We start from the raw sequence: 27,518 nt of genomic DNA, 5'->3' as shown, positions 1-27,518 counted from the left end.
TGAAATAAGAATATATACTTAAATTTGCTTAAAGTTGCTTTAAGAAAACTCTGGAAAGATACCCAGACGCTAGCTAATAAATTATTTATCTGTCAGGGAAAGGAATGGGGACTGGACAGATGGTGTATCAAGTGAGAGACTTCATTCTATACAATTTCATATTATAATTTTTTAACTATGTAAATATAAGGGCATTTGGGTGCCTCAGCTGGTTAAGCATCTGACTTTGGCTCAGGTCATGATCTCACCACTCATGAGTTTGAGTCCCACATTGGGCTCTGTGCTGATAGCTCAGAGCCTGGAACCTGCTTCAGTTTTCATTTCTCTCTGTCCCTCCCCCACTCACACTGTCTCTATCAAAAATAAACATTAAAACAAAATTCAAACTATGTAAATATAGTACATCTGAGACTGATTTCCCCCAGTATTTGTTTTTCATTCCCTCCTTTTATAAATAGGGTCCTCTACCTAAGTCTTAGCATGGCATTAGGTGCCATGGAAGAGATCACAGCCTCCCCTGCAGCTGAGTACATTTGTGTGACTGAGTTTTTGCAGTGGATTGTGAGCAGAGGTGATGCATGCTATGCTCAGGTCATTTCCTTAAAAGGAAATTGCTTCCCTTCCATTGTCTCTTCATCTTTTTCATCTTTCCCATGGGCTAGACTATGGATACAGTGTTGGTGAACCAGGTTTGATCAGAGTACACAAGGTAATAATGAGAACTTGATGGAGCAACAAGATTGCCAATAGGAACGTGGACTTCTGGATGACCTCAAGAAGCACAGCTACCAGGCCTCTGGAATTGCTCACCACCTCCTGAACTTTTCATGAGATATAACATTTGTCTTTTTCAGGTCACTGAATTTTAGGGTGTTTCTTTTCTTTAATAATTTTTAAAATTTTTTCTTATTGAGAAAGAGAATGGGAAGGGCAGAGAAAGAGTCAGTGTGGAGCCTAACAAAGGGCTTGGAACTCACCAACTGTGAGATTATGACCTGAGCAGAAATCAAGAGTTGGTTGCTTAATGGACTGAACCACCCAGGCATCCCTGGGGTGTTTCTATTATAGAAATAGCTTAAACCCAAATCAATGTATCAGTTTAAAAAATTGCATAGCATATGATATTTGGCAGTGCAGGAACATGAGCCCAATTGTTCTGACTTGCAAGCCCATGTTTTTTGCCATCGAGGCAGCCTTGCAGTGGCTGATTCTATTATACTCTTACCGAGTATAATGTAAGTGTAATTTGCTAAAATTTATCATAACAACTGACCAATATCCACTTCTGTTGATCTAGGTAGACTAAATGAAAACAGAAGGAATGTGGAATATAGGGCTGGTGATTTTTGAATTAATGGCAAAGCAAAAGGAACTTGGAAAAATTAACAGAAGGAAACGAACACAATCAAAAAGATATTGGTAGATGAAATAGCTAGGAACTTATGACTGAAATAACTGTTACATCATTCAAAAGGAACAAATCTACAAGACAAGAAATGTAGGTGTAGAGTATCCCCATGCAATAGAATTATTCAGCTGGTGGAAACTGATAATGGTAGAATGGTAGCTAGTGAATGAATAGGTTGAGACAAAAGGTGAGAATATCGAAGTGATACCACTGTTGGAATATACAGGTGTATATATAGGGTTCTCTTCTCAGTGGCAATATCTAGTAGTCAGAGGGACTTCCAACTACACAATTTTTTTTTAGGCTCACAAAGAGAAATAAAAATGGACATGGCAATGTGGCTCCTGGGAGAAAGGAATGATCTGATAATTAGGGGTGCCAGAGCCAGAGGAGCAGACCCTACTCCAGGGCTGGCTGCCAAAGAGAGTGGCCAGAGCCCAAGTCCTCATATTCCAGGGAGCATATCATTTCACAGGGTGTTTCTTAACAAGATCAGATTTTAAAGAAGCATGTATTAAAGAGTGGCACAAGTCTATGAGGATGGATACTTTCCTGGAGGCTTAGATAATTTTTGCTTTTAAAAAATACAAAGGAATTTCCCAATTTTTTTTCATTTTTCAAGTAATGCTTGCCACAAGAAGGTGAATAAGAAAGGATGAAAGCCACTTCTTGGGTTCTGAGGTTATAATACTATCAAAATGACAAAAAAAAAAAAAGGGTGGGGGCAAGACCCCTGAACTTTTGTCTTCTTTCTCAAAGATAATAATTTTTTAATGAAAAAATAATTTATTTTAATGATTAAAAGGCTACTAAAATCCAATGTGGTAAATGAGCAACCAATTGTTTTAAGTGAGTTAAACTTTCCAGGCCTAAATGAATTATCCATGAAACACTTTGCATAAGTGATTGTGGAATCAATACCAGTAAGCTTTGGAAAGCCAGAGAAAAGTAAGAAATGCCAGAAGATTAAAGAGGAGCAAATATTGTCCTGATTGTCAGAGCATAAAAAGTGAGAGAGAGTTTGGTAATTACTGGTAAATTTACAATGTTTAGAATTTTTTTTAAGTAATCTCTACACCCAATGTGGGGCTCAAACTTACAGACCCCGAAATCAAGAGTTGGAGGGTCTATTCACTGAGCCAGCGAGGTGACCGCAGAATGGGTTTTTTAACAAATGTTTTCACAATAGGGAAAGAGATTGAGCTCATGAATGACTATTTCAATTTTTTTTGTGTTTCCTTCTATATCTATCAAATTCTTTGTGGAAAAAAGAATTTAATGTAGGTTTTTCAAGTAAAGAAACTTAAAAGAACTGCTTTACAAGGTTTACAAATGTAAACCCTTGCTGGTCCAGTATGATTGATTACCAGACCAGCAGTATCAGCACCACCTGGGAGCCAGAGGGAACTGGAGACTCAGGACCCACCAGACATAGTACATTAGACTCTGCATTTAAACAGAACCCAAGGGGCATCTGGGTAGTGGAGTCGGTCCAGCCTCTTGATCTCAGCTCAGGTCATGATCTCACAGTTCATGAGTTCAAGGCCTGCTTTGGGCTCTGCACTGATGGTACAAAGCCTTTTTGGGATTCTGTCTCTCCTTCTCTTCGCCCCTCCCTGACTTGTGCTTGTTCTCTCTCTCCCTCAAAATAAGTAAATAGACTTAAAAAATTAAAATAAACAGGATCCCTAAATGATTTACCGGTACTGATATTTGAGAAGCACTTAAGTAGGCAAAGTTAGAAGGACGAATAAGAGATAGCAAGGTATTCTAAAACTAGTCACATTAAGAAGCAGTTACTGCTCCTTGGGCTAAAGGAACAATGTAGAATGTCTTCCTTGCTGTCTCTCCTACCTCCTTGAACCTTTTCCTGTTCTGACAGGTAGAGTGAATAGTTCCTTCTATTATACTTTAAAATCCCATAATTCATATATCTTTTCTGGGTTTTGTCTTATCAGAATTGTTTAAACATCTCTCAGCAGACTGCACACTGGTTAAGAGAGAGGCATTCACATTTGAAAATTTTTAGTTCCTACCACAGTATAATCTAAAAAGGTAATCTAATCCCTTAGCAACTCTATTAGGGAGGAAGTATTATTAAACAGATTTGAAAATGAGAAAATTGAAGTGCTGAAAGGTTAAGTAATTTGCCCAAGTCACACAGTTATTAAGTGGTAAAGCCAGAGGTTTTTTTTTTTTTAATGTTTTAATTTATTTTTGATACAGAGAGAGACAGAGCATGAGAGGGGCAGGGGCAGAGAGAGAAGGAGACACAGAACCGGAAGCAGGCTCCAGGCTCTGAGCTGTTAGCACAGAGCCCCACGCTGGGCTCGAACCCACGAACGTGAGATCTGACCTGAGCCGAAGTCAGAGGCTTAACCGACTGAGCCACCCAGGCGCCCCAAAGCCAGTGTTTTTGAACCTAGGGAATCTGGTTGTAGAATGATTATTTAAATAACTTCACACTTCACAATGGAAAATGACATTCTGAAATAGCCTTCTTGGTCAAAAGTAATTAAATTGTGTTTTTATTAAATATATTTATGCCTACCTGCCAAAACAAACAAAAAACAGGGTGGGGGGGGGATTTAAGGCATTGCTCCATGTCAATGAAAAAATTGAGGCAGAAATGGGGTAAATTGCGATGATTTTGTCCTAAAAGGGTTTCCTCTAGCAATGCAACTGTTGGAATAAGTGTCTTTAAGCTTTTGTGATGAGAATAAACTAACCCACCCAAGACAGGAAGTTCATATTCTCACAATCTAATCAGAGATTTTCAACATAAACTCTTACAAACCGAAGAAGTACATAAAAATAAAAACAATTAAATCCTGCTATCTTGTTTGGTCAATATAACACAAAATGGAGATCTGGTTTCCAGTTGCCCTTCCATCTGGTTGGCAAGGTGAGGAGCGATGTTTTCATAGCGTTTACCTGAGACCTTTGGTCCGTGAGCAGTTGCCACTGTCTAATCCTCCCTTAGGGAGAAGGAAAAAAAATGGCTATATACAGAGAGCAGATCAAAGTATTTCTCTTTTCCCCTTCCCTTTGCACATCACCCATAACACGGTAATCTTAAAAAATTTTTTTAAATGTTTATTTGTATTTGAGAGAGAGAGGGAGACAGAATCCGAAGCAGGCTGCGGGTTCTGAGAGGTGAGCACCGAGCCCGACAGAGGGCTTGAACCCACCAACCGCGAGACCTGAGCCGAAGGTCTCATCAACCGACTGAGCCACCCAGACGCCCCACGGTAATCTTAATTCAACACTTCGAGAGTGCCTACTGTATTCATGACATAAATGTTGGTCCTCGTCTTCAAAAGTCAGATCTTGGTCAAAACGGACTCGTTTCGTTCTCTGCTAGTCTTGGCCCGCCCACACACTGGGTCTCCATTCAGAGACCCTCATCTTTCTTTCATTCGTCCTCTCACCTTAAGGGTGGAATTCAGCACTGAGCCCCTCAGCTTTTCCCAGGGCAACCCAGGGTCTCCTTCACAGCCGCTGGACCCACGCTCGGGGCCCCTACTCATCCTTAGCCAAAGGCGGCGCGTTCGAACCCTGCGGCCCACCCGAGGACAGAGGCAGACGCAAGGCCTTGAGAAACCCCGGCGCTTAGGTCAGACTCTGAGGCGCCTCAGTCTACACAGGCAGCTTGTCTTTCACCTAATTCAATAGGCCCGGGTTTTCCCTGAGGGCGCGATCGCGTGGGCTTATCACCGCCCTTCATCTCCGCACCTCGCTTTACCCACTCTGCAATCCAACTGGTTTTCCAATCCAGCTGTGGATAGGTCGTTATCCCCAATCATCTTGTCCTCGTGGACCGACCCTGCGGCTCCACGAGGGGCCGCGGCAACCTACAGCACCTCTGGCACACCTCGCCACCCAGCAAGCGCCAGAACCCTGCCATTCCGTCCGCCACACAGACACGCAGCTAACGCCCCCAACATCTGCGGCACAAGTCCTTCCCCACAGCGGGGTTTTCCAGCCCCACGCGGCCGGAGTTGCGCCGACTCCATGGTCAGCAGCCCGGCGCTGTCGCCGCGTCCCTCCCCAACCGCAATGCCGTCCGCGCGCCTCCGCGTCGTCGGGTTTGTCTCCAGCAAGCAAAAAAGGTCGGCTGAGCCCCCACGGGTGACCAACGACCTCCCGTTACACCCGGGAAGGCCTTGGCCCCACGCTCTGCGGCGACCAACAGCTGTGTTAATTCTCCAGCGGGGGCGTTCTTTTCTTCCTCTCCAGCCGGCGGTGGTTCGGTCGTCTGCAGCAGCAACTACTATGGCCTCTTTCTCTCCACTGTGATCCCCTACCCAGCCGCGCTTTAGTGACAGCTTCCACCTGCCTGCCTTTGAGACTCTCCCTTATGAAAAGAATTGTGGAGGGGCAACGCCTCCCTCGTGGGGGTCTGCCCAGCCCCACCTCGATCGCCCACTGAGCTCTCTCTCCCCGGCTGGCCCGCAACCCTTCCAAGCTGGTTCCTCCGGGTGGAGCGTGCTTGCCCTGGGCTAACTTTCCGCGACATGCTGACCCCACGGATCCGTCTTGCCCCAGTGTCCCTTCACCTTCTCCGCAGCCTCTCCGGCTTGGTGAAGCGCGTGGCGGAACCCGAGGCTGGGACCTCCGCGCCCAGGATTTTACTCGGACTCCAGCACGTTGTGGAGCGGGGGGTGTCGACCAGAGTACAGGCTGGGGGAGTCTCAGTGGCACTGGAAAGGGTCGTTTCGGGGCCCACGGCTACCTTCGCTGAGGGCGAGCCCTGCTGCCCGAGCCTGCTGACCCCGGCTGGAGGCCCGCACGCCACCCCACCTCCCACAGCCTCAACCCGGGCGCGCAGACTCGCTCCCCTTCCTGGGGAAGCAAATGGTCCCTTCCAGGCGGGTGGCCATGTTGCTCTAATAAAGCGGGAGGGGCGGCGGCGTGGGGGGGAGCAGATGCTGCTGGCTGCGAGCGGGAGCCGGGTGCTAGCAGAGCGCAGCCGCGAGGGAGGCGCGGGGGAGGCGAGCCGGAGCCCGAGCGCGAGCGGCAGCCAGTGTCGGTGGAGAGCACCCGGGCGCAGCCGGAGTCGGAGCCACAGCCGCGATGGCCGTGGCCGTGGGGAGACCGTCTGTGAGTGCTGGGGCCTCACCACGCTTGCCTGCGGTGCTTGTGGCGCTGGGTGGTCCCCGCTTTCAGGCGGGTGCCGGCGGGGAATACCGGGGCCCGGGCGGGGGCTCCGGATGGTGGCGGCTGTGGGTGTGTGCATGAGATTGGGCGCGCGTCTGGAGCTGAGGGGAGGGCTAGGAGACTAGAGGCTGGGCTACTACGTGATGCAACAGTGTATCGCTTCATCGCGCCCGGATTCCGGAGATGTGGGAGAGATAGGACCCCTTCCCTCTTTTCCCTTTTAAAGGGTTTCTTTTAACCTCAGTGCTTCTCGGCTGCCTCCCTCTTGGCGTGCACACCTTTTCTCGTGACGGTCTAGAGAGGCGCCGAGGGGCGACCAGGGCATGGGAATTGTGCCCCGAAGCACGCTGTCACGCAGCTGTAGAAGCGGGTCAGAAATGGAAGGGTGGGATTTCCGTGGTGGCTTCCCCATTGTGAGATCCGGGACACCCCCAGGCACTCACCCGGCTGACCTGGCCCTGCCCAGGATGTGGACAAAAGCCCTAGATACACACACACAAAGTTTTCACAAGGCCCCCTTGTCGTGGTGGGTGGAAGTATTAAAATGCTTGGAGGTTGGAAGACCGGGGGCGGCGAACCGAGGAGGCGGGGACGCGAGGAAGAGGAAGGTTGGGGCGGGTGAGTGGAGAACCCGGTGCCCGGGGCAAGAGAAGGACCGAGGGTGCGCTCCCTCCCCGAATTCGTCAGCCGGGCAGAGGCAGCGCCTGGTGGGGTGCAGTTCGGCTCGCGATTCAGAGCCGGACTTTGAGGGTGCGGTCTCCGTGGGTGCTCCGCATCCCAGGGTAAAAGGCGGGGCGTGGGGGGGGGGGGAAGGGGCGGCGGCGGCCCTTCCTTTTTTATTGGAAGGAGCGGAGCCGGGTGGGAAAGGCGGAGTCTTCTTTCCTTGTCTTTCCCCATTTCTTTGTCGGTGTTCGAAGTCCACTTTCTCAGCACCAGTTTTGGGGCGCGCCTCGAGCGAGGTTTTTCCCGCTCTACCACCTCCTTGCTTTTCCTTTTCTCATCTCCCTCCATCTGTGTGGCCGCAGGTGGTGGCTGGAGAGGTCTTGTAGTTCCACATGAAAGACTGACAGACGTACTGGAAGCTCTGAAGCCCCAGGGATGCAAGGCTGTGCTCAGACTCCCAGCTCTTTCTGGAACTCCTCTCCAGATACACGCGCCTTTTGCTGCCCCCGCCCCCACCCCGCCCCGGGAAGTTCGCGGGGTCCTTCTGTGTGCTCTAACTCGGTTTGGTGGTTTGGCTGCAGCGGTGTTTTCAAAGACGTTTTCCACTGTCACAGTGTGCTGTGGTCCTATTGAAGTGTAACTGGGGTTTTGGGGCATTTTATATTCTAATATTTAATGACCTAAAACGCTTAAGAATTCAGGTTTTCTCGTGCGCACGTTATGCCCTTGATAATTAGTGGTCGTGGATTATTGTTACTGAGGGAATTTACAGAGTCTCTCTGCTAATCCCTTTATTTTTCTGGTGGGGGAAATTGAGGTACAGAGAGATCAAGTTTTTCTGGTTAAATTACTCCCTCTCTCATCGTCCCCACACTGTATGTATTTCCAGGACACATATTTACATAACTAAAATACTGATATCTGCTCAAGATAATTGGATAGAGTCTAGAATTGCAAATTTGGGGGGAGTGTTCAGTAACACCTATTGCTGGTGCATTCTTGAGGCTTGGGGGAGGTGGAAGAAATAATTTGCTGCACATTTTCTATAAATGAGTTAGTTCATATATGTCAGTTAAACAGGAACAGTATGTGGATTTAAGATTTAGTTGTGTGGCCATAATCATATCCAACACTAGGTCTGTTAACCAGATGTGAGCTTAATCCCACAGAATTCTTCTCTAAGACCTCTTATTCAAATAATAGAGGAGATTCTAAAAAGTGCATGTGTACAGAGGAGGTAACTGCTTTCTCTGCACATTCCCTGTTGTCACTGGAATTAAGATTAAGTTGCAGTTTAAAAACAAGACTTTTTTTGGTACTGAGTTGTGGTATGAATGATCAAGAGTTGACTACAAAGTTGAAAAGTCTTTTCATACATTTCCAACGAATTGTTGAATTGTTTTACTTTGTTCATTCAGTTCTTAAATGTGGTGCCTACAGTTGTATCTTCAAAAATTGTGAATGCACATCTATCCACACCCAGCTCCCAGGGATCAACACTACATCCTCCAACTTAGAATTCTCTGTCCCTCCTGCTCCATTATCTATTCTCTGATTCGAACAAATGAAAGGAAGGGTGTGTTGAGAGAAAAGAACTACTCCAAAGATGATTTATGTATGAATGGAGTTTCCCTAGTTACTCCTTTAGAATTAGACTTTTTTAAAAAAGTTGTTTGGGAAACCATGAACAGATCTCCTTCCCCCACAAACTGCCTCTCCCTTCCAAATTGAAGGAAAGTTCAATTAGAACAATTTGCTCTCAATTTTAGGTGTTCTTAAACATGAGTGTCTTAGTGTGATATCCTAGGTAAATAAGATTTTACTGGAGAAAAATCCTTGGGTGTCAGATGCAGTATTTTCTGTCTTATGAAGTAGTTATATTCAGTTATAGCAATTTAAACCTTGAGGCTGAATGAAGTAAGATGTTTCTTAAGTGGATTTGTTGGCTGGAAAACGAAGGCTTCAAATTGTGATGCTGTTTATGTTTGTTCTACTCTCGACCCCCTAGCTTCTCTGTTTTCTTTTGGACGGTGCTGGTACGTGGCTCTGAGAAGACTAACGCACATCTGTTCCAGGATATAACTAATGATTAGCAAGAGCGTTTCCCCTAGGGACCTGTCCACATTTGGGATGAGTTAGTACTTTTGCATCCAAGTCCCAGGACAGCTTTTATCTTTCTTTTAAGCAGAACATGGTAATTTACTGTTCCTGGGAATCAGGCTTCATGCAGCTGATCCACTCTCTCTTAAGGTGTGGTGTTCAAGTTATGGAGACTAGGGCTTGAAAGGAACTTTCAGAGGTTATTCAGTTCAGCCTTCTTCCCAATGCAAAAGTATTTCTTTCTTTATCCCTAACAGATGGTAGGTATTTAAACTTTAACAGGGGTGGAGATTTCTCATGATAGCCTTCAAGAAACCTATTTAATTATTCTTTTATCTTTGGAGCCAAAAGAAATGGAAAAACCTAAGTTCATTCATTCACTCATTTAAAACTTTACTGAGTACCTCCTGTGTGCCAGGTACTGTTCTAGGAGCCAGGGTTCTCTTTTTACTTGGAGCTTTTATTTTCTGAGAGATGTAGTGTCCATGCACGGTGAAGTGAACTTCAGTGAGTATGGAGTAGGTAAGCCGTTAAGGGAGAAAGGAAATTATGTGCCTATTGCTGAGTCAATGCTTATGGTGCAGGTAAAGATCTTGTCTGGGAATCATTAGAGACAGTTCCTGAAGATACCGTCTGTTTTCAGCGGGAGGAGGGTGAGGACTGACAGTGAAATGTTATTTTCCCTTGTTACACAATTGCCATTTCTAAGACTTGATGGTGTGGCCCTTGCATGAAGGATTCTGGCTCTTTTGTACCTGGCAAAAGATTAATGGAGCTGAAGAAGGTCCGGGGGATGGCTTTCTAAATGATAAAGAGACTGTCATCTAGGGGGAGGTCTTTAAAAATTAAAACTCTTTAGTCAGTGGTATAAATTACACATTGAGACTCTATAAGCAATTACTAAGAAATGCTGGAAGTGTTTGAGGTACAGTAATCTGTCCTTTTTAAATAATTTGAAAGCTATAGTTTTTGTTGTTTTGTTTTAAAATATTTTCCTTAAAAATGAAGTGTTTACATCGCAATGAAAAACAGACCTGCAGAATTGATTAAAAGAACAAAACTACCCTTATCCCACCATCCTGATATAAGAGCTCTTAGATTGTTAGCATGTTTTCATCAACTTTGTGAGATTTACACAAGTTTAACCCATCTCCTGTAAACTGCAGCTTAGAAACCAAACTCTGTGTCTGGTAGGCCCTGTCTATTTGGACACCCATATAATGGACAAAGATGCTTAGTGCTTTCAAAGGGGCCACCCTCTGTGTCCAGACAAAGGAGTGAATGATTTGGATGTCCTACTTTGATTGATTGCCAGAAGACCTGGTGTTTATAGCCACTGATGATGCCACAGCTGATAATGATCTTCGGGTTTAGACTTCCTGTGGGGCATGCTATAGAGTTTTCTAAGCTGGTGTTTCTCTTTATAAGACTTTAAACTTGATTGGGAATGGGGTGGGTACGGGCTGCTCTTGGATTTTATAATTTATTGAAACCTGTCTTTCATAGTGCTAGCTAAACCTGTCTCAACTGGGGTCAGTGAAGTGAACCATTATTTAAACAAAGACCCAGCAGATCCAAAGCTTCTATAGCATTCCCCAAGGAGACCTACGTACTGCTTTGTCGTTATTGTTTTTAAAATCCAGATTGACAGAAAACTCCCTCCCAACTAAGCAGTACCGCCTCTGACCCACTGAGGCCTGCTGGCAACCTATCAATGGAACCACTGTAAAACGTAAAAACAATACTTGGGCTGAGGTGATAGAGACAGGCTTCTAAAATAATTTGCTTGGTGATATGAAACCAAATTTGTATCCTCTCAGGCCTGGTCTGAGGTAGAAATCAGGAGTTTGTACCCTCACATGCCAGAACCAAGGCATTAGAACCCTCTTTTTAAGGATCTGCGCCACTGAGTGTGAGTGTCTTGCTCAAGTCAAAGGATGCAGGAAGTTGACCTGTGTGGTTGCATTCTGTCCACCTGCTGAACTGTGACTGCGTGGGATTGCGTGTGATGTGTTGAAGGAGGGGCAGGCTGAGGTGAAGACGCTGGACGGGCTTCATGCTCCTGAAAGAATGTCTTTGGTATCTAACAAGCAGAAGCTTTGTTCCTACCACCTTCCTTTTAAAAAATTGTGGTGAAAATATACACAGCTTAAAGCATAAGCCTCTGAAAAGCGTAGAGTGCGGCAGCTGGAGGCTGGAGAAGCAAAGCCGAGATGTTTCTGACTGAGGGACTTGTGCCAAAGCTGGACCCTGAGGAGATGAAAGGGAAGATGCTCAAGGATGTGACCTCCTCCGTATGGAATTTCTTCATCTATGTGGCCCTGCTGAAAGTCACATCTTTTATCCTAAAGAAATTGGAAAGCCTGTGAAGATGCACATCACATGTGAATGCATGATATGAGGAACCCAGTTACAATTTCTACTCCTACCTGCAAATGAATAGGCCCAGAAGGATGTGAGAGTCTTTGATTGGATATAAAAATTCTACTTGTTAAGAACAAGTTTGGCTCTGGTGAACTGATGTTTATCGCTATAATTTAAAACTATTTGAGAAGTAAAGACATTTTGTGGTGATAGTACACTCATATGCCTATGACATTCAGCCTATGTGAATATTGATATAATTGTAAGTAATACCAAACTCCATTTTGTAGCCAGTATTAATTATAAGGGAATTATGTCTCATATATATGTGCGCGTGTGTGAGTGTTTTGATAATTAAGTAACATTACTTTGGGATGAATTTATGATTTTATTCATATGTGTTTTCTTATAGAAGAAGTAATACGGATTGCTTAGAAATTGAAAAACAAAACCCTCAACAACCTAAACACATCAATAGTCATTCCTAGTTTCCTAATTCTTCTGTTTCATAAGCTATTTCTTTCATACTTTCTCTCTGAGTAGGTGCTGACGTTATGATGTTGAGTATTTGAGATGCCATCTCTGCTGCTCTATAAAAATTTTTCTGAAGGATGAGTAAGGAAGCAAAAGGATGAGTAAGGAAAATGAGGTGGAAAAGTATACTCAGCCAAGGGAAGGGCATGTGCAAAGCTCTGGGTATCAGACAGAGCCTTTTAAGGAAATCCACCTATGACATCAGTGTTCAGGGTGGGGTAGAGAAAGTGGACAGATATGAATCTAGGCAGATGGGAGGAGACGAGATATTGCAGTGCATTCTTTAAGACTCATGCATATTTTCTACCCAGTTTTATTTAAAAACATTTTTTAATGACTTATTTATTTTTGAGAGAGAGAGAGAGAGTATGTGTGTGTGTCAGCAGGGGAGGGTCAAAGAAAGAGGGAGACATAGAATCTGAAGACAGCCTCCAGGTTCTGAGCTAGCTGTCAGCACAGAGCCTGACACGGGGCTCGAACTCACAATCCGCGAGATCATGACTTGAGCTGAAGCCGAACGCTCAACCGAGTGAGCCACCCAGGTGCCACATATACATCATTCTAAAGATACTTTCTATCCTGTCCACCCTTGTGCCCTAACTTAGGATATCTCAGATTGTTGGGATTGGTTGATGGAAGACCTTGAAAGTCTGCAGAGTATGAATTCTTCAGGATTCAGTAGAATGGAGGGAAGATGAGAAAAGACAGAGGAGTTGATTCCTTTCATGAACAAATTGCACCCATAAGAAAAGAGGAAGTGAAGACTGAGGAAACACACAAAGAAGAGGAGGGATCCAGTGACAACATCCCCAGCATAGGTCTTCCTGTGTTTGGCTTTCTGTACTGAGGCCTTCCTCAAGATGTAGAACTAACTACAAAGTCTTGTTTTCTTAAACATGGAAGCAACTGAGTCCTAAAGGGTGGGAGAATGACAGGACTCCTCCTATTTTGGACTCCAAGTATCCAGCAGTGTTCTCCGTAAAGAATATTAAAAACCCATAGGATTCTATGAAAGTAGGAGTAAAGTCTATTAAAAGCCATGGTTTTCTTAAGACTTAACACCTTTTCATTCACTTCATCCCTTCTTGTTTTCATGTCAATATAAATTTTGTGATTCTTGTTAAGGGTGCCCATTACATTTACTCAGACCTACTGTTGAAAGAAAAAGGCTTAGCCCAAACCATCTGCGCACAGGAAGCTTTTCAGCGTCTTGAATTTTTTAAGATGAAAGAAATTAATGACACAAATGGAAAGATATACCATGCTCATGGATTGGAAGAATTAATATTGTGAAAATGCCCATACTACCCAAAGCAATCTAGAGATTCAATACAATTCCTCTGAAAATATCAATAGTATTTTTTATGGAACTAGAACAAATAATCCTGAAAGATGAATGGAATCACAATAGACCCGAATAGCCTGAGAAATCTTGAGAAACTACAAAGCTGGAAGTATCACAATTCCAGATTTCAAGATATACTTCAAAGTTATGGTAATTAAAATAGTAAGGTACTGACACAAAAACAGACATGTAGATCAATGGAACAGGATAGAGAGCCCAGAAATAAACCCCTTATGTGGCCAAGTAATCTATTACAAAGGAGACAAGAATATACAATGGATAAAGAAAGTTTCCTCAATAAATGGTGTTAGGAAAACCAGACACCTACAGGCAAAAGAATGAAATTGGACCATTTTCTTACACTATACACAAAAATAAATTCAAAATGGATTAAGGACATAAATGTGAGACCTGAAACCATAAAACTCACTAAAGTAAACAAACAGTAATCTCTTGGACATTGACCTTAGCAGCATTTTTCTAGATATGTCTTGAGATAAAGGAAACAAAAGCAAAAGTAAACTATTGGGAATAAACCAAAATAAAAGGCTTTTGTACAGCAAAGGAAACCGTCAATAAAACTAGAAGGCAACCTACTGAATGGCAGAAGATATTTGCAAACGAAATAGCTGATAAGGGGTTAATATCCAAACTATATACATAACTTCCACAACTCAACAGCCCCCCCAAGAAATCAATTACAAAATGAAGAGAGGACCTGAAATAGGTATTTTTCCAAAGAAGACATGCAGATAACTGACAGACATATGAAAAAAGATGCTCAACATCACTGATCATAGGGAAATGCAAATCAAAACCACAATGAGATATCACCTTACACCTGTCAGTATCAAAACAACAAGTAACAAGTATTAGCAAGGATGTAGAGAAAAGGGAACCTTCATGCACTGTTGGTGGGGATGTAATTGGGGCAGCCTCTGTGGAAAACAGTATGGAGGTTCCTCAAAAAATTAGAAATACTATATGATCCTATAATTCCACTATTGGGTATTTACCCAAAGAAAATAAAGACAGTATTTCAAAAAGATATATGTACCTTTATGTTATTGCAGCAGCCAACATAAGAAAACAGCCTAAGTATCCATTGATAAATGGATGGATAAAGAAGTAATACTACACACAATGGAGTATTAGCCGTAATAAAGAAAGGTCTTGCTATTTGTGACAACATGGATGGACCTAGAGTGTATTATGCTAAGTGAAATAAGTCAGAGAAAGACAAACACTATATGATTTCACTTAGATGGAATCTTAAAAACAAGATGAACGAAGAAACAAGAAACCAAACAGAATCATGAATACAGAGAACAAACTGGTGCTGCCAGAGGGGAGAGAATTGGGGGCCAGGGCAAAATAGGTGAAGGAGATGAAGAGATAAAAACTTCCAGTTATAGAGTGGATGGGTCACAGGATAAGACATTCCACATAGGAATATAGCCAGTAATATTATAATGGTGTCGTGTGGTGACAGATGGTAATTGCATTTATGGTGAGAATAGCTTCATGTATGAAGTTGTTGAATCGCTGTTTTGTATACCTGAAACTAATGTGGCATTGTATACTAACTGAAACTCAGTTAAAAACATACACCTCTGCACAGCAAGCTTTCTTGGCATCTTGATTTTTAAATTTTATTTAAATTATTGTCAAGATAATTATCTTGCTTTATCCTTACAAAATTCCCAAGAAGTAACGTAGACAAGGAAACTGAGAAACAAAGAAGCTAACGCTTACCTAATGTGTACGTACAGCCAGTTATTGGGAGTGCTAGGCTTTAGAACCAAGGCTCTTAGACCAATACACATATGAGACCTACCATTTGTGTCAGTCTGTTAGAGTAACTTATGCTGAGGTAATACCTTGGTCCCAAATTTTGGTGACATATACAACAAAGGTTTATTTCTTACCTGCAGTCTTTGATTCATCCTCTGAAATCTCCACGCTGTACTGAATCCAGGACCCAGGTCCTCGCCAGTCTGGTGGCAGAGGAAAGAGATATGCTGGACGCTGAACTATCAAGCTTGTAATGTAGATCACTTCTACATGAACTTCATTAGCCAAAGTAAATGATCACTCCTAAATTCAGCAAGATGGAGATGGATAATCCTTCTGCAAAGAATGGCTCTGCCAGTCACTTGACCAAGCTTGAGGGCCATGGGATTTACTTCCCCATCCTGTGGAGGAATTATTTTGAATGGTAAGAGTTCACCATACTGTCCTAGGCAGGGAATCTCCTATGGAGCCAAGGGTCCTCATTATTTTTAAAAATTTATTCCAAGTATGTAATGATTTTTCCCACTCTCTTTGTCCTGTTCTGATTCTAGTTGGATATGGTAGAATGCTGAGAAAGTGTGTGTGTGTCAAGCAGCCAGAATGAATTGAAGGCAGAGGATGTGATTATTCCTATTGTTCACTCACAATGAGCTTGCAGTAGCATCCTAACTAAGTAAGGGATGGGTGGTGACCTTCTGAAAGACCTTCTGTGCTGTTCTCTGGTGGCCCAACTCTGGGACTGTACTCTCTGGGAAATGGTTTTGAGGCCATTAGGACTTCCAGCTGCTTGACAGAATTATTTCCCTTGGGATGCTTCCAAATCTGTCCTTTCCCAGCCCGTCTGTTCCTAAGTGCAGATGCATCAGATGGCACCCTTCTTTTCCTTGCTTTGTTTTCTCTCAAAGGCAGTAGTGCTATATCACATTTGGGTTATGAACGTAGACTCTACAGCCAGACTGCCTGGGTTCTAGGGTATCGGCTCTGTCATTTAACCACCTTTATGACCTTAGGCAAGTTACTTACCTTGCGTACATCTCATGCGTCAGCTATAAAATAATAATGGTACTTTCCTCAAAGATTTATAGGATTAAATAAGCTAAGATACAAAGTGCTTGCAGTGATGCATGAAACATTCATCCTCAATAAAAAGGAAATGAATATGGAAATAATAATGACTTTATAACCAAAGACTGGTTCCAGCCAGAACTGCCAACCCACCCAACCACCGCCCCCAGCAGAAAGAGAGCATTTGCCCCTTCTCTCACGCACCTGAAATGCAGTCTTCCCTTTTTCTAATCAGAGCATGTCATTGAGACATAGGTCCGATATACTGTCTCCTTGAAGCCTTGACGCGCCATCCAAGTTTTGGTAATTTTTCTGTCAATTCCTGCAGCAGTGACCATCTGCAACACTTGTGTGTTACCTTTGTACTGTTCTGGAGTCTCTACCCCATGCTCACCCCCCCTTTCTTCAAGATCCTATTTAAAATAAATAGGAATGGCGTGCCTGGGTGGCTCAGTTGGTTGGGCATCTGACTTCAGCTCAGGTCATGATTTTACAGTTCGTGGTTTTGGGCCCCGCGTCTGACTCTGTGCTGACAGCTCAGAGCCTGGAGTCTTTTGGATTCTGTGTCTCCCTCTCTCTCTGCTTCTCTCCTGGTTGCGTTCTCTTTCTCTCAAAAATAAACAAACATCAAAATAAATACATAAATAAATAAATAAAGTAGGAATGATCAAATATAGTTGTGAATGCTTTTTAAAGAAATCTCGGGCACCTGGGTGGCTCAGTCAGTGGAGGGTCTTACCTCAGCTCAGCTCATAATCTCTCGGTCGGTGGGTTCAAGCCCTACATTGGGCTCTGTGCTGTCATCTCAGAGCTTGGAGCCTGCTTCCGATTCTGTGTCTCCCTTTCTTTTTGCCCCTTTCCCACTTTCACTCTGTTTCTGTCTCTCAAAAATAAACGTTAAAAAAGTTTTTTAAAATTAAAATATCTCTCATTACCACAAGTATATGTTCTGCTAGCAAAAATTGATCCTTTTGGATAAGACTTGTGCTGGCCTGCTTCCTCTCAGTCCACCTTTTATTTAATTCATGCTGTTGCTGTGTGCATTTCAGGCAAGTATAGACCTTATATCTACAGCTTTCTGCCCCAGGCTTCTCTGCTGTAGCCACCCGGGCTCTGCTTAGCTATTTTGACGTATGTACACATCTGGATGTCCAAGGACCTTTCCATCCCATGGGCCAACTCTTGCCTGATGGGGGATGGAATCTGGTGGACAAATACTTCTCTCATTTGTCATTAGCTTTGGACAGTTCTGAGGCACAATATATATGGCTCATCAGAGGGTCCCACATGGGCCCCAGCTCACAGGGTGATTAGCTCCATATACATACATTTAGGGTGAGTGTGCCTTCTCTGTTTCATACTTCTCGGAACCCACTCTTGTTCCTTTGGATCACATCCCCCAAAGAGCTGTATGCATGCAAGCCCTAGTCTTAGGCCTCTGCATTTTGATGAAAACACCTTGTTTCCTGGTTTGAGGTTCTTGTACCTTATGCAAATAAGGAAGCATGGATGTTACTTTGTAACATACCCAATTGCTCTGGAGTTAAACCAATATGCTCAGAACAAATTGATTTTTCTTTAATCAGGGTTTTACTATTTATTGGAGGGAAGATTTCAAACTGTTAACAGCTAGGCTAAGAAAAGAAGAAAACTGGACGCATCATCTAATCTTTTCTATAATTTTCATTTTTTCTTCCTTGGAGTGGAACCCACACTCTCTCAGGATGGAAGTGCTTGTCTTTAAGTGTATAGTGCCTACTTTGTTCTGTAATTTCTTTAATGTAACCATTTCAAGTCAGTTACATCTTTTATAATTTAGAAACTAGATACAGTATATGAGAGAAAATATGTATTTGATACATTAACTGTGAACTTGGGCCAAAGCTTAAAACTGTTTTTGAAAAAGAAATTTTGTGGCTTATACTGCATAGATTGGAAGAATGAGGTAAAAATTTTTGAAGCAACTTCTAGTGAGTTAATGTTGAGCAATTTTAAGGGCCCAAATTAACTTAAATATCTGCCTAAAACTTTTAAGCTTATTAGAGTTGTTCAAATCATCCCTTCATTTTGAGCCTATCCCATAGGCAGTTTCTGATAATATAGGAGACATCCTTGGAAATACCACAAAGCAAACAGATTCATTCTCCAGTTTTCCCCAGATTTTTCCCTTTGCTCTCACTCTGAGGTTTGGTTTGACGTTTTTGGGAGTGGGTGATATAGGTTTTTACCTCTGCCTTTTGGAATGACTTGATTGTTTATTACATACCTCTTTGTTTTCAAATCCTTTTCCAATCCTGTGTGTGTTTGTTTTTTATTCCAAAATTAAGAAAGTTGGAAGAGAAAACTTAAATTGGATACTGAAATGTGTGATTCCTCCAACTAAAACGAATTATTTTTCACATTTCTTTTGTTTGTTTTTCAGTATACATTTGGAATGTTGTTGCTAGTTTGCACATTGGCTTTGCCATTGAAGTCATTGCACCAACTACAGTGGTGTCCTCATTAAAATTATGCAATTCCATCCATTTTTCTTGGTGATTAGATTTTAGTGGGTGAACATTGATCTTCAGTTTTCTTGTGAGGTAGTTTGTTTAGATATTGTTCTTGAACCCAAACTCTTCAGCTCCTATTTCATGGATCAGGACTCAGACTTGCCACAATAAATAAGGTAAAGTCTTATAACTACTCGTTATACCTTTCCAAATGGAGATACTACCCTAGTGTGCAGAATAATACTGTCAGAACCTTCAGCGATGATGGAAATGTCCAGTATGTAGTCACTAGCCATATGTGGCTATCAAACACGTGAAATGGGGCTGGTGTAACCATGGAATTAGATTTTTTTATCTTGTTTAATTATAATTAATTTGCACTTAAACTTAAATAGCCACATGTGGCTAGTGGTTACCATACTGAATACTGAGCTTTTGGAGTATGATCTAGGGGCACCTGGATGACTCAGTCCCTTAAGCATTTGACTTCAGCTCAGGTCCTGATGTCACAGTACATAGGTTTGAGTCCCACGTTGGGCCCTGTGCTGACAGCTCAGAGCCTGGATCTTGCTTCGGATTCTGTGTCTCCTGTTCTCTGTGCCCTTCCCGTGCTTGTGCTCTGTCTTTGTTTCTCTCTCTCTCCAAAAATAAATAAGCATTAAAAAAATAGAAAATTTAAAATAAAATTTATAAAAAGGCAATCTGATCTAGAAGTATTTATAATCTGATATTTCTTCGTCGTATTTTAGAAAACTTCTTTATTAAGGAAAATTCTAAACATTACACAGGAGAGGGTATAATCGACCTATCTATCACCTAGGCCAATTTTAAGTCATCTCTTTCCCCTTCTCTCTAACCTCCTCTTTCCTCATCCCAACCTCCCAAATAATTTGTTTAAGTTTATTTATTTTGAGAGAAAGAGGGAGGGAGAGAGAGCGAGAGAGAGAGAGAGCAGAGGAAGGGCAGAGAGAGAGGGAGACAAGCAGGCTCCACACTGTAAGCACAGAGCTTGACATGAGGCTGGATCTCACGTGAAATCATGACCTGAGCTAAAGTAGAGAGTCTGCTTAACTGACTGAGCCACCCAGGTGCCCCGGTTTGTTTTCTAAGGTTTTATTTTTTAAGTTATTTCTACATCTAACATGGGACTTAGACATAACAACCTTGAGATCAAGAATCACATGCTCTACCAACTGAGCCAGCCAGGCGCCCCAAGTTTGTTTGTTAAAAAATTATTATTATTATTATTATTACATCATCTCTACATCCAACATGGAGCTCAAATTTATAACACTGAGATTAGGAGTCACATGCTCTTTCAACCGCTCTAGCCAGTCAGCCCCCCTTTACTGCCCCCTCAACCCAGTTATTTCGAAGTAAATCCCAGGCTCAGTCTGATCTCATTTTGCTTTAAGAGCTATGCTGGTGACCTGGGGCAGGAGGAGCATGGCATTAGGAGGAGGTATTCAGGGATCTTCAAATGAAGTTGTGATTAAAACAAAACAAAACAAAACAAAACAAAAAAACTTCATGGTGAAAGTTACGGTTTGACAAAGATAGGTAATGAGTATATAGATGAGTGATATTCTGTGTGGTTGAGATAGTTCATCATCACCATCATTATAATGAAAGGCCAAGCAGGAGGCCATAGATGGACCAGTTATTGTCCCAAGCTCGGTTTACATGTGCTTTTATTGAACTTTGGGTTCATGGATAATTTAAACACTGAAACATTCATGTGCAGTATTTATCATTGAACCTTATTGAACACCAACAGTACTATAGAGACAGGATTTTTAAAGGTGGAAACCAAGCTGAGGATCATATGGTTTTAGCCCAATCTCGAGATCTCGTTTGTCTTCCACCTTGCCGTATCGGCTGACTGACTGGCTGAGTGAAAACCTGTAGAACTAAGTCACTCCTACCTACTTTTTAAAACAGCAGATTCTTAGGACCTCTTTTAGAGCAGACATGTTTTTTCTAAGTCTATTTGAGGTAGTATAGATACTTTTTTTTTGGGAGAAATGTTTGTTTAAATAACATAAAATTTTCTCTTATGGGCGGAGACTTTATGCCTGTTACGGGTGTGTATTATTATAGGAAATGCCTGTTTATTTTCTGTAATTCTGTTTATAAAAGAAACTCTTGTAGCAAGCCCATTTTGATCATGTGGACACATCGAAGGAAATAATGCTTGCATCATTGATATTTAAAAGTGCTTTTTCCCTTCACAACATAAAGCAAGGATTGTTACTGTGCTTTAATAGTTGAATGTAGGAGCTAATAATGATTTTCTTCCTTATGATAGAGTGCAGAATATATATATTCTAAATTTGGAACTTAGGATTTAAGAGGATACAAGTAAAAGGATCTTGTATCATCAGAAATGTGCCCAGGCCTTGGCTCAGCTGTTTTATTGATGGAAAAAGATGATATGCTTTAGAATAAGAGCTATTAAAAATTTCAGCAACATTCTGAACAACTGCAAGCTACCATTGCACCAGGATGCCATTCCTTTTCCATGGTCAGCTCTCCAAGAGTTGTTCCCTGAACTTCTGTGAACCACGTTCCTGGGAGAGGGAAGAGCTGTGTGTAATCTCATCGTCTACGTTGCAACTTCATCCAATTTGCTTTTATTGCAAGGTTCTTGGAGAAAGTGAATAATTGGTTAATACCCTACGTGTTAATGTTACTGTGAATCAGGATTTATGCCATTTTTTTGCAAATAATACTTCAGTGAAATGAGCTTTCTTATCTCCACTTGTCAAGAAATATTTGAATCCACGTTAGGGCTAAGAACACAACTTAGGGATATGTTTTGTAAAATCACATGCACTATCCTTTTCATGCAGATTAAAGACAAGAAACTAGTAAGGCTTGTAAAATGACTATGACCTGATTAGGAAAATATAGCAACTATTTTCAGCAAAGAGGATGAAATATTAGTATGAGTACCAGGTTTTTCTTATTATAAGTTCACAGATTTAGAAAAAAACCCAAATTTAAATCCAGCAATAACATATCTTGAAAAAAAATACATTCATGTTATCTAGGTCTCAATTAATGCTTACACTTTATTACAGTTGGAAAAGTACTGAACCTGATGTATCCATCACATTCCATCAGGGGAAAAAGTACGGAAAAGGACAACTCTCAGATTCTTCAGTTAAATGCTGTAAATGGGCCGGCATGTGCCATCTTGTAGCTCTGCCTGGCTAAATGAGGATCTCCGTAGTGCCATAGTTTTCAGTTTCTCAAGAGAACATGGACAGAGTTTGAGGTGAAATTTCCCCATCTGAAAATGTTGGCAGTTAAATCAAATATTTTTAAAATACTGTGTGGGCCACATAAACGTGCTCGTGGGCTGAGACTGCCGCTCATCGATCTGATTTCCATTGAAAATGATTCATTTATATTTTCTTATATTTGAATAAAGAAGCCGTTAACTTTTGAGAGGGGGGATGTCTTCTTAAATGTTTTCAATTTGAGTAAGTAAAGCGCTTTTTGTAGAAAATGTGCTTGTTTTTAAAACAGAAGCGAAGCGATTACTTGAACTTGGATCTAGATTGCTTGAGAGCAGTATCAAACCTTTAAAATGGTTTCCTTAACAGGGTGTCTCCTAACAGGTTTGAGCTGTAGGAATTCAAACTTGGGAGAAGCAGGACCTCGTGCGGTATGTCTAGGGCCCACAGCAGAAAGAGCAGGAGGGACTCTCGAGCATATGGTGTCCAGTGCCAGCGTCCCTCTGCAAAAACATGTGCTATATATAGTGAGCGGGGTTGGAGTTTTTTTCTTTTGGTTTAGGTCCAATGACAGTTAATGACTGTTCCTTACAGACTGTGAAATTATTTATGAGTTTGGCAGTAGGATGATGTGAAATGCAAGTGGAGGTAGGTAGAATAGGGTCTGTTACCAAATCCCAATAAATTGTTAGTGCTGGAGCAAGGACAGACTTCAGAGGTCACCCAGGGCCTGCCTTTGAGATGAGGACACTGAGGCCTGGGGACTCGGGCTGAGGCTGAAAGCTCTCATTAATGCTTCCCTGTCCAGCAGGAACTCAGCCCTCTTCTTTCTTTCCTCTCCTTCCTGCCTGTAGGAAAATGTGTCTTCCAGGATTTATTTGTGGCAATTAGACAGGTCCTTCAAAAAACAAAGAAGTCAGATGTTTAGTAAACAGAATATTTAGAAAAGATCTTCCTAGGCAGTTGATTTACTTTGTCTTTGTTAGAACACTTTTTTTTTTTTTTAAAGCGAGAAATGGAGTGAATATGTGTGAGTTGAGGAGGTGCAGAGAGAGGGAGAGAGAATCCCAGGCAGGTTCTGCACTGACGGACAGATGCCAGCATGGGGCTCGATCTCTCAAACTGTGAGATCATGACCTGAGCCAAAATCAAGAGTCAGATGCTTAACTGTCTGAGCCACCCAGGCGCCCCAAAACATTTTTATTGTTAAAATTTCTAGTGCCACTTTGTATGAGTTTTTGAATGCTTCTTTCCAAAAGCCTACCCTCCCATACCATTTTTAGAAAGCAAAATACCAGTTAGATACTCAACAGGAAGATGTAGCAATTTATTACCTTTCTGCAGGGTTTCCTAGTGGTGGATTGATCCGCATGAAATAGTTTATTTCAGCTGTTTCAGCTACAAAAATGGTAGTTTCATATGCTTCAAGACAGTAGCTTGAGCAAAAAGGTGATGAGTATTGGGGTAGTTTCCTATTCTTCTAAAGGCATTGTTGACATTTTACATGGTCATTGACCATTCAGCCCTTCTCGTGTTATCCTGCTCAAACATTGTTGAACTAGAGTATTTTTTTTTTTTTTTTACTGAGAAATGTGGAATCGAAAGCTCCGTGTGCACACGTGGAACAGTCTTCCTTCCACGTGCTATGTTTGGCTTGAAAAGTCTCCCTTGCCTTGAAGAAAAGACGACCAAGCCAAAGTCAGATGCTGGATTTGTTTCTGATTTTTCAGGCCAACAGAAGCCAGTTGGAATGGGAGGGATTTTCATTTTGTCTTGGTCAAGAGCACAATACTTTGGTATGCGATTATATTAATATTACACCCTGAATCGGGGCTCTGAGGCTCTTAAAAACATTGCCCTGTTACTGGAATTGAACTCTAATTGTGATTTGGTGGTGGAGGGGTGGGGAGAGTAAATGGGCCCACAGAAAGAAATGTCATAAACTTTAGGCCTTTTCTTCTACTAATTCTCTGAATTGAATCCACTGAATATTGGCTTTGTCAAAACAACTTTTGTAAACGTTGTGGTATTTTAGCATTTTGGAGATTACAAAACTAAGTGTAAAATAAGAGACATGGGCGCTTAACTCTGATAGGGAAAAATTTATTTGAAGGATGTTATGACCCCTGAATCGTACTTGAGACCCCTGACAAAATGAAATACATCTTTTGACTTCAGGCATCAAGGGAATTAATATGAAATATATGCTAATTTTTCTTAAGAAATTAGAAAACAGAAATCCAACCCAAGTCCAGTCAATTGGAGAAAGCCAAACTCTACAGAATTCATGGTTCATAAAGATCTTAGTGTGCACCACAGCTGAATAAATACAGCTATGGAGCCATCACAAACAGCAACTTGGAAATGCAACTTTTCTGTACTTCTTTGAACTGGAGGGTTAGTTAGAAATTCATTTCTGACATTTCAGGCCCCTTTTGCCTATTACTTTAAAATGTGGGTGCTTTACTCTAGTTCTTAAAAAGGAACTATGAAACTAAACTTTAGAACTAAAGGGCCTTTTTATAGGGATAAAAGGTTTTCCGAAGGAAAAAAGTATCAGGCTGAATCTGTGTTCTCCTCTCTTAAATTGTTTCTGCAAAAATAACTTTCCCTACTGTTGCCTTCAGGATGAAGGCTCACTTCCCCAGGATGGTTTGCTGGTCTTTCCCTAGTTTGATGCCTGTCTTTCATAATCCCCTTAGGCTCCTTATAGGGCCCTGGGCACCTCATATGCCCTTTTTTCACACTCTGTCTTGCTCCTCATGTAAATGCCTTTCTCCTAGCCTCCTCCACCCTCTGTGGGTAGTCATCCTTCAAGACTCTCCAGGCTCCTCTGCTTTCCCCTTGCCCAGGCAGAGTTTGGAAGACTAGCTTTCTGAATTCCCATTTATTTTAGTTTCTTGTAATAAGCAGGCATGATGAACCATAAAAGTTTCCATGCCTGATTCATTTTTGTATCGTACATTCAGCAAAGAGTAGTGTCTGGCAAAAGGAATTCCTCAGTAAATGCATCAAAAATAACTGTGCATTAACAGGCCCAAGTTTCTGCCTGTATAGAGGACTTAATCAGGAAAAATAACTGGTATGACATCCTGGAAGGAGATTACAGAATTTAACAATCTGCTAAATTTCCCCAGGAATGCTCAGCATTATTTAATGATTGACAGAGGGAGCTTTGGAGGGCTAAGAAATGAACACAAATGCAATGGGCTAAAGATTTCATTTCACCTGTTTTCTTGTCTCAGCCCAGTCTTTCTCAGTGCGGGGCTTGTCTCTGCTCAATCTCTCTCAGCCTGGGGTTGCTCAGACCATAAAAATTGGAGTTGACAGAGCATAAGATAATTTGCTCCTGTTCGTCAGAAAGTATTGTGGAGTGACTGGGTGAGGCCGCCCTGGGAGATGCTGAAGGTTGTTCTCTTTGTAGTTCCCTTTGATGCTGCATTCAGGGTCTTCCCTGGGTTTATTTTTCCTAATTATTGAAATTATATGTATGGCAACAACCCCTGAAGCTATTCTGTGTAGCAATTAGTGTGCTGCTTTCAGTGTTTTTATTACTTACTACCTTCCTGAGAACCGCCAACATGGTCGGTGACAATGCTAGAGATTATAGCCTGAGAAGTGGTTTTTCATAGATGACTTGTCCTGTAGAAGTGAGGGTACAGGATTCCTGGGAAGAATAAATCCTCACATTTTTTAAAGTTTATGTATGATATCTATACTTATATATCATATACATGTATTCAGTGGCTAGAAAAATTGACATTAAATTGATAGAGGGAAAACATTTTAAATATTATCTACTATGAAATTGCTTAAAGTAGACAAGACTATACCAGGGGCTTTCTATTACGGCAGTTGAAACTATAGCAAACCTATATCGATACTATCCCTACTTTACAATTAAAACTAAGGAGACTTAGAAATAACCTGCCTCAGAGAAAGACAGATACCATATGTTTTCACTCATAAGTGGAACAAGAGAAACTTAACAGAGGACCATGGGGGAGGGGAACAGGAAAAAAATAGGTGGGGAGAGGGAGGGAGGCAAATCCTGAGAGACTCTTGAATGCTGAGAACAAGCTGAGGGCTGATGGGGGAGGGAGCGGGGGAGGGGAGGGTGTTGTGGGGATGAGCACTGGGTGTTATATGGAAACTAACTTGACAATAAACTACCAAAAAAAAAAAAAAAAAGAAATAACCTGCCTCAAAAGTTGCAGACCTGGGGTTTTTACTCATGACTGACTTACAGCTGATGCTTATAATGCTGTTTAATGCTTCTTTGTTTTATATTAATTTCAGAGAGTGATTTTTCAAGTCTGTCACTTAAGATATTGATATTTAAATATTCAATCTAAAAATGGCACCAGAGACTTCATGCACACTTGCCTGAGATGTATTTAAAAATTTTTTTAAAATGTTTAAAAAAATTTTTTTTAATGTTTTATTTATTTTTGATACAGAGAGAGACAGAGCATGAAAGGGGGAGGGGCAGAGAGAGAAGGAGACACAGAACCGGAAGCAGGCTCCAGGCTCTGAGCTAGCTGTCAGCACAGAGCCTGATGCGGGGCTCGAACCCACAAACGTGAGATCTGACCTGAGCCAAAGCTGGAGGCTTAACCGACTGAGCCACCCAGGTGCCCCTAAAATGTTTTTTATTTATTATTGAGACAGAAACAACATGAGTGGGGGATAGACAGAGAGAGAAGGAGACATAGACTCCTAAGACAGGTTTTAGGATCTGTCACAGAGACCAACACGGGGCTCGAACCCACAGACCGTGAGATCATGACCTGAGCCAAAGTCGGATGCCCAACTGACTGAGCCACCCAGGCACCCCTGAGATATATTATTTTTAAAATTTAAATTATTTTGAATTTTAAAACTTAAATTACTTTTAAAACTTAAATCATTTTATGCATTGTTCCGGAACAGAATATTGAAGTTGGTTATTTTAGCTAAATATTTCTTAATTATGATCATTGAATCTTGTCTGAGTGTAGCACACTTGTGAACTTACCAAGACTTTTATGAGCTTCTTAGGAGGGTAGTATTTGCTTGCGAAAGTGCAAGAAAGAGAGCCACCTTAACATGGACATGACTGTGGGGATATTTGGTGATACTGCTCGTCTTAAAAGAATATCAGAGTGAGACAGTGAGGGTCTGGGTATGAAATGCCAGGTGGTAGTTACGGCGCCTCTTTTCTGTCCAGCTTTACATGGACCTGTAAGAAATCAGTGTTTTAAAATATAGGGATGTAAACTACTTTCCTAAGTAATTCTTAAGTCGATGGTCAGTGGCTCTACAAGATTCAACAATCTTTAGGTGGTTAGGCAATCTAACATGATTATAGT

At 42.0% G+C, this 27,518-nt stretch overlaps 1 protein-coding gene and 1 pseudogene across 8 annotated transcripts in view; both read left to right on the top strand.

Moving 5' to 3' along the window:
• Positions 1-6,335: 6,335 nt before the first annotated feature.
• SEPTIN11 (septin 11) overlaps positions 6,336-27,518 on the top strand; it is an 87,673-nt gene continuing 66,490 nt past the window's right edge. For all 8 annotated transcript variants that reach the window (XM_029944580.1, XM_029944558.1, XM_029944545.1 and 5 more), the window contains exon 1: positions 6,336-6,511. In XM_029944580.1, coding sequence (XP_029800440.1) covers positions 6,485-6,511 — 27 coding nt within the window. In that variant the 5' untranslated portion in view covers positions 6,336-6,484. The remainder of the gene's footprint in view (positions 6,512-27,518) is intronic.
• Positions 11,450-11,700, top strand: LOC115296149 (annotated as a pseudogene).

The sequence above is a fragment of the Suricata suricatta genome, chromosome 1 (genome assembly GCF_006229205.1).
Source record: "Suricata suricatta isolate VVHF042 chromosome 1, meerkat_22Aug2017_6uvM2_HiC, whole genome shotgun sequence".
Taxonomy (NCBI): Eukaryota; Metazoa; Chordata; class Mammalia; order Carnivora; family Herpestidae; genus Suricata; species Suricata suricatta.
The sequence above is the reverse complement of the archived record's forward strand: the minus strand, read 5'-3'. Positions and strand labels throughout refer to the sequence as shown.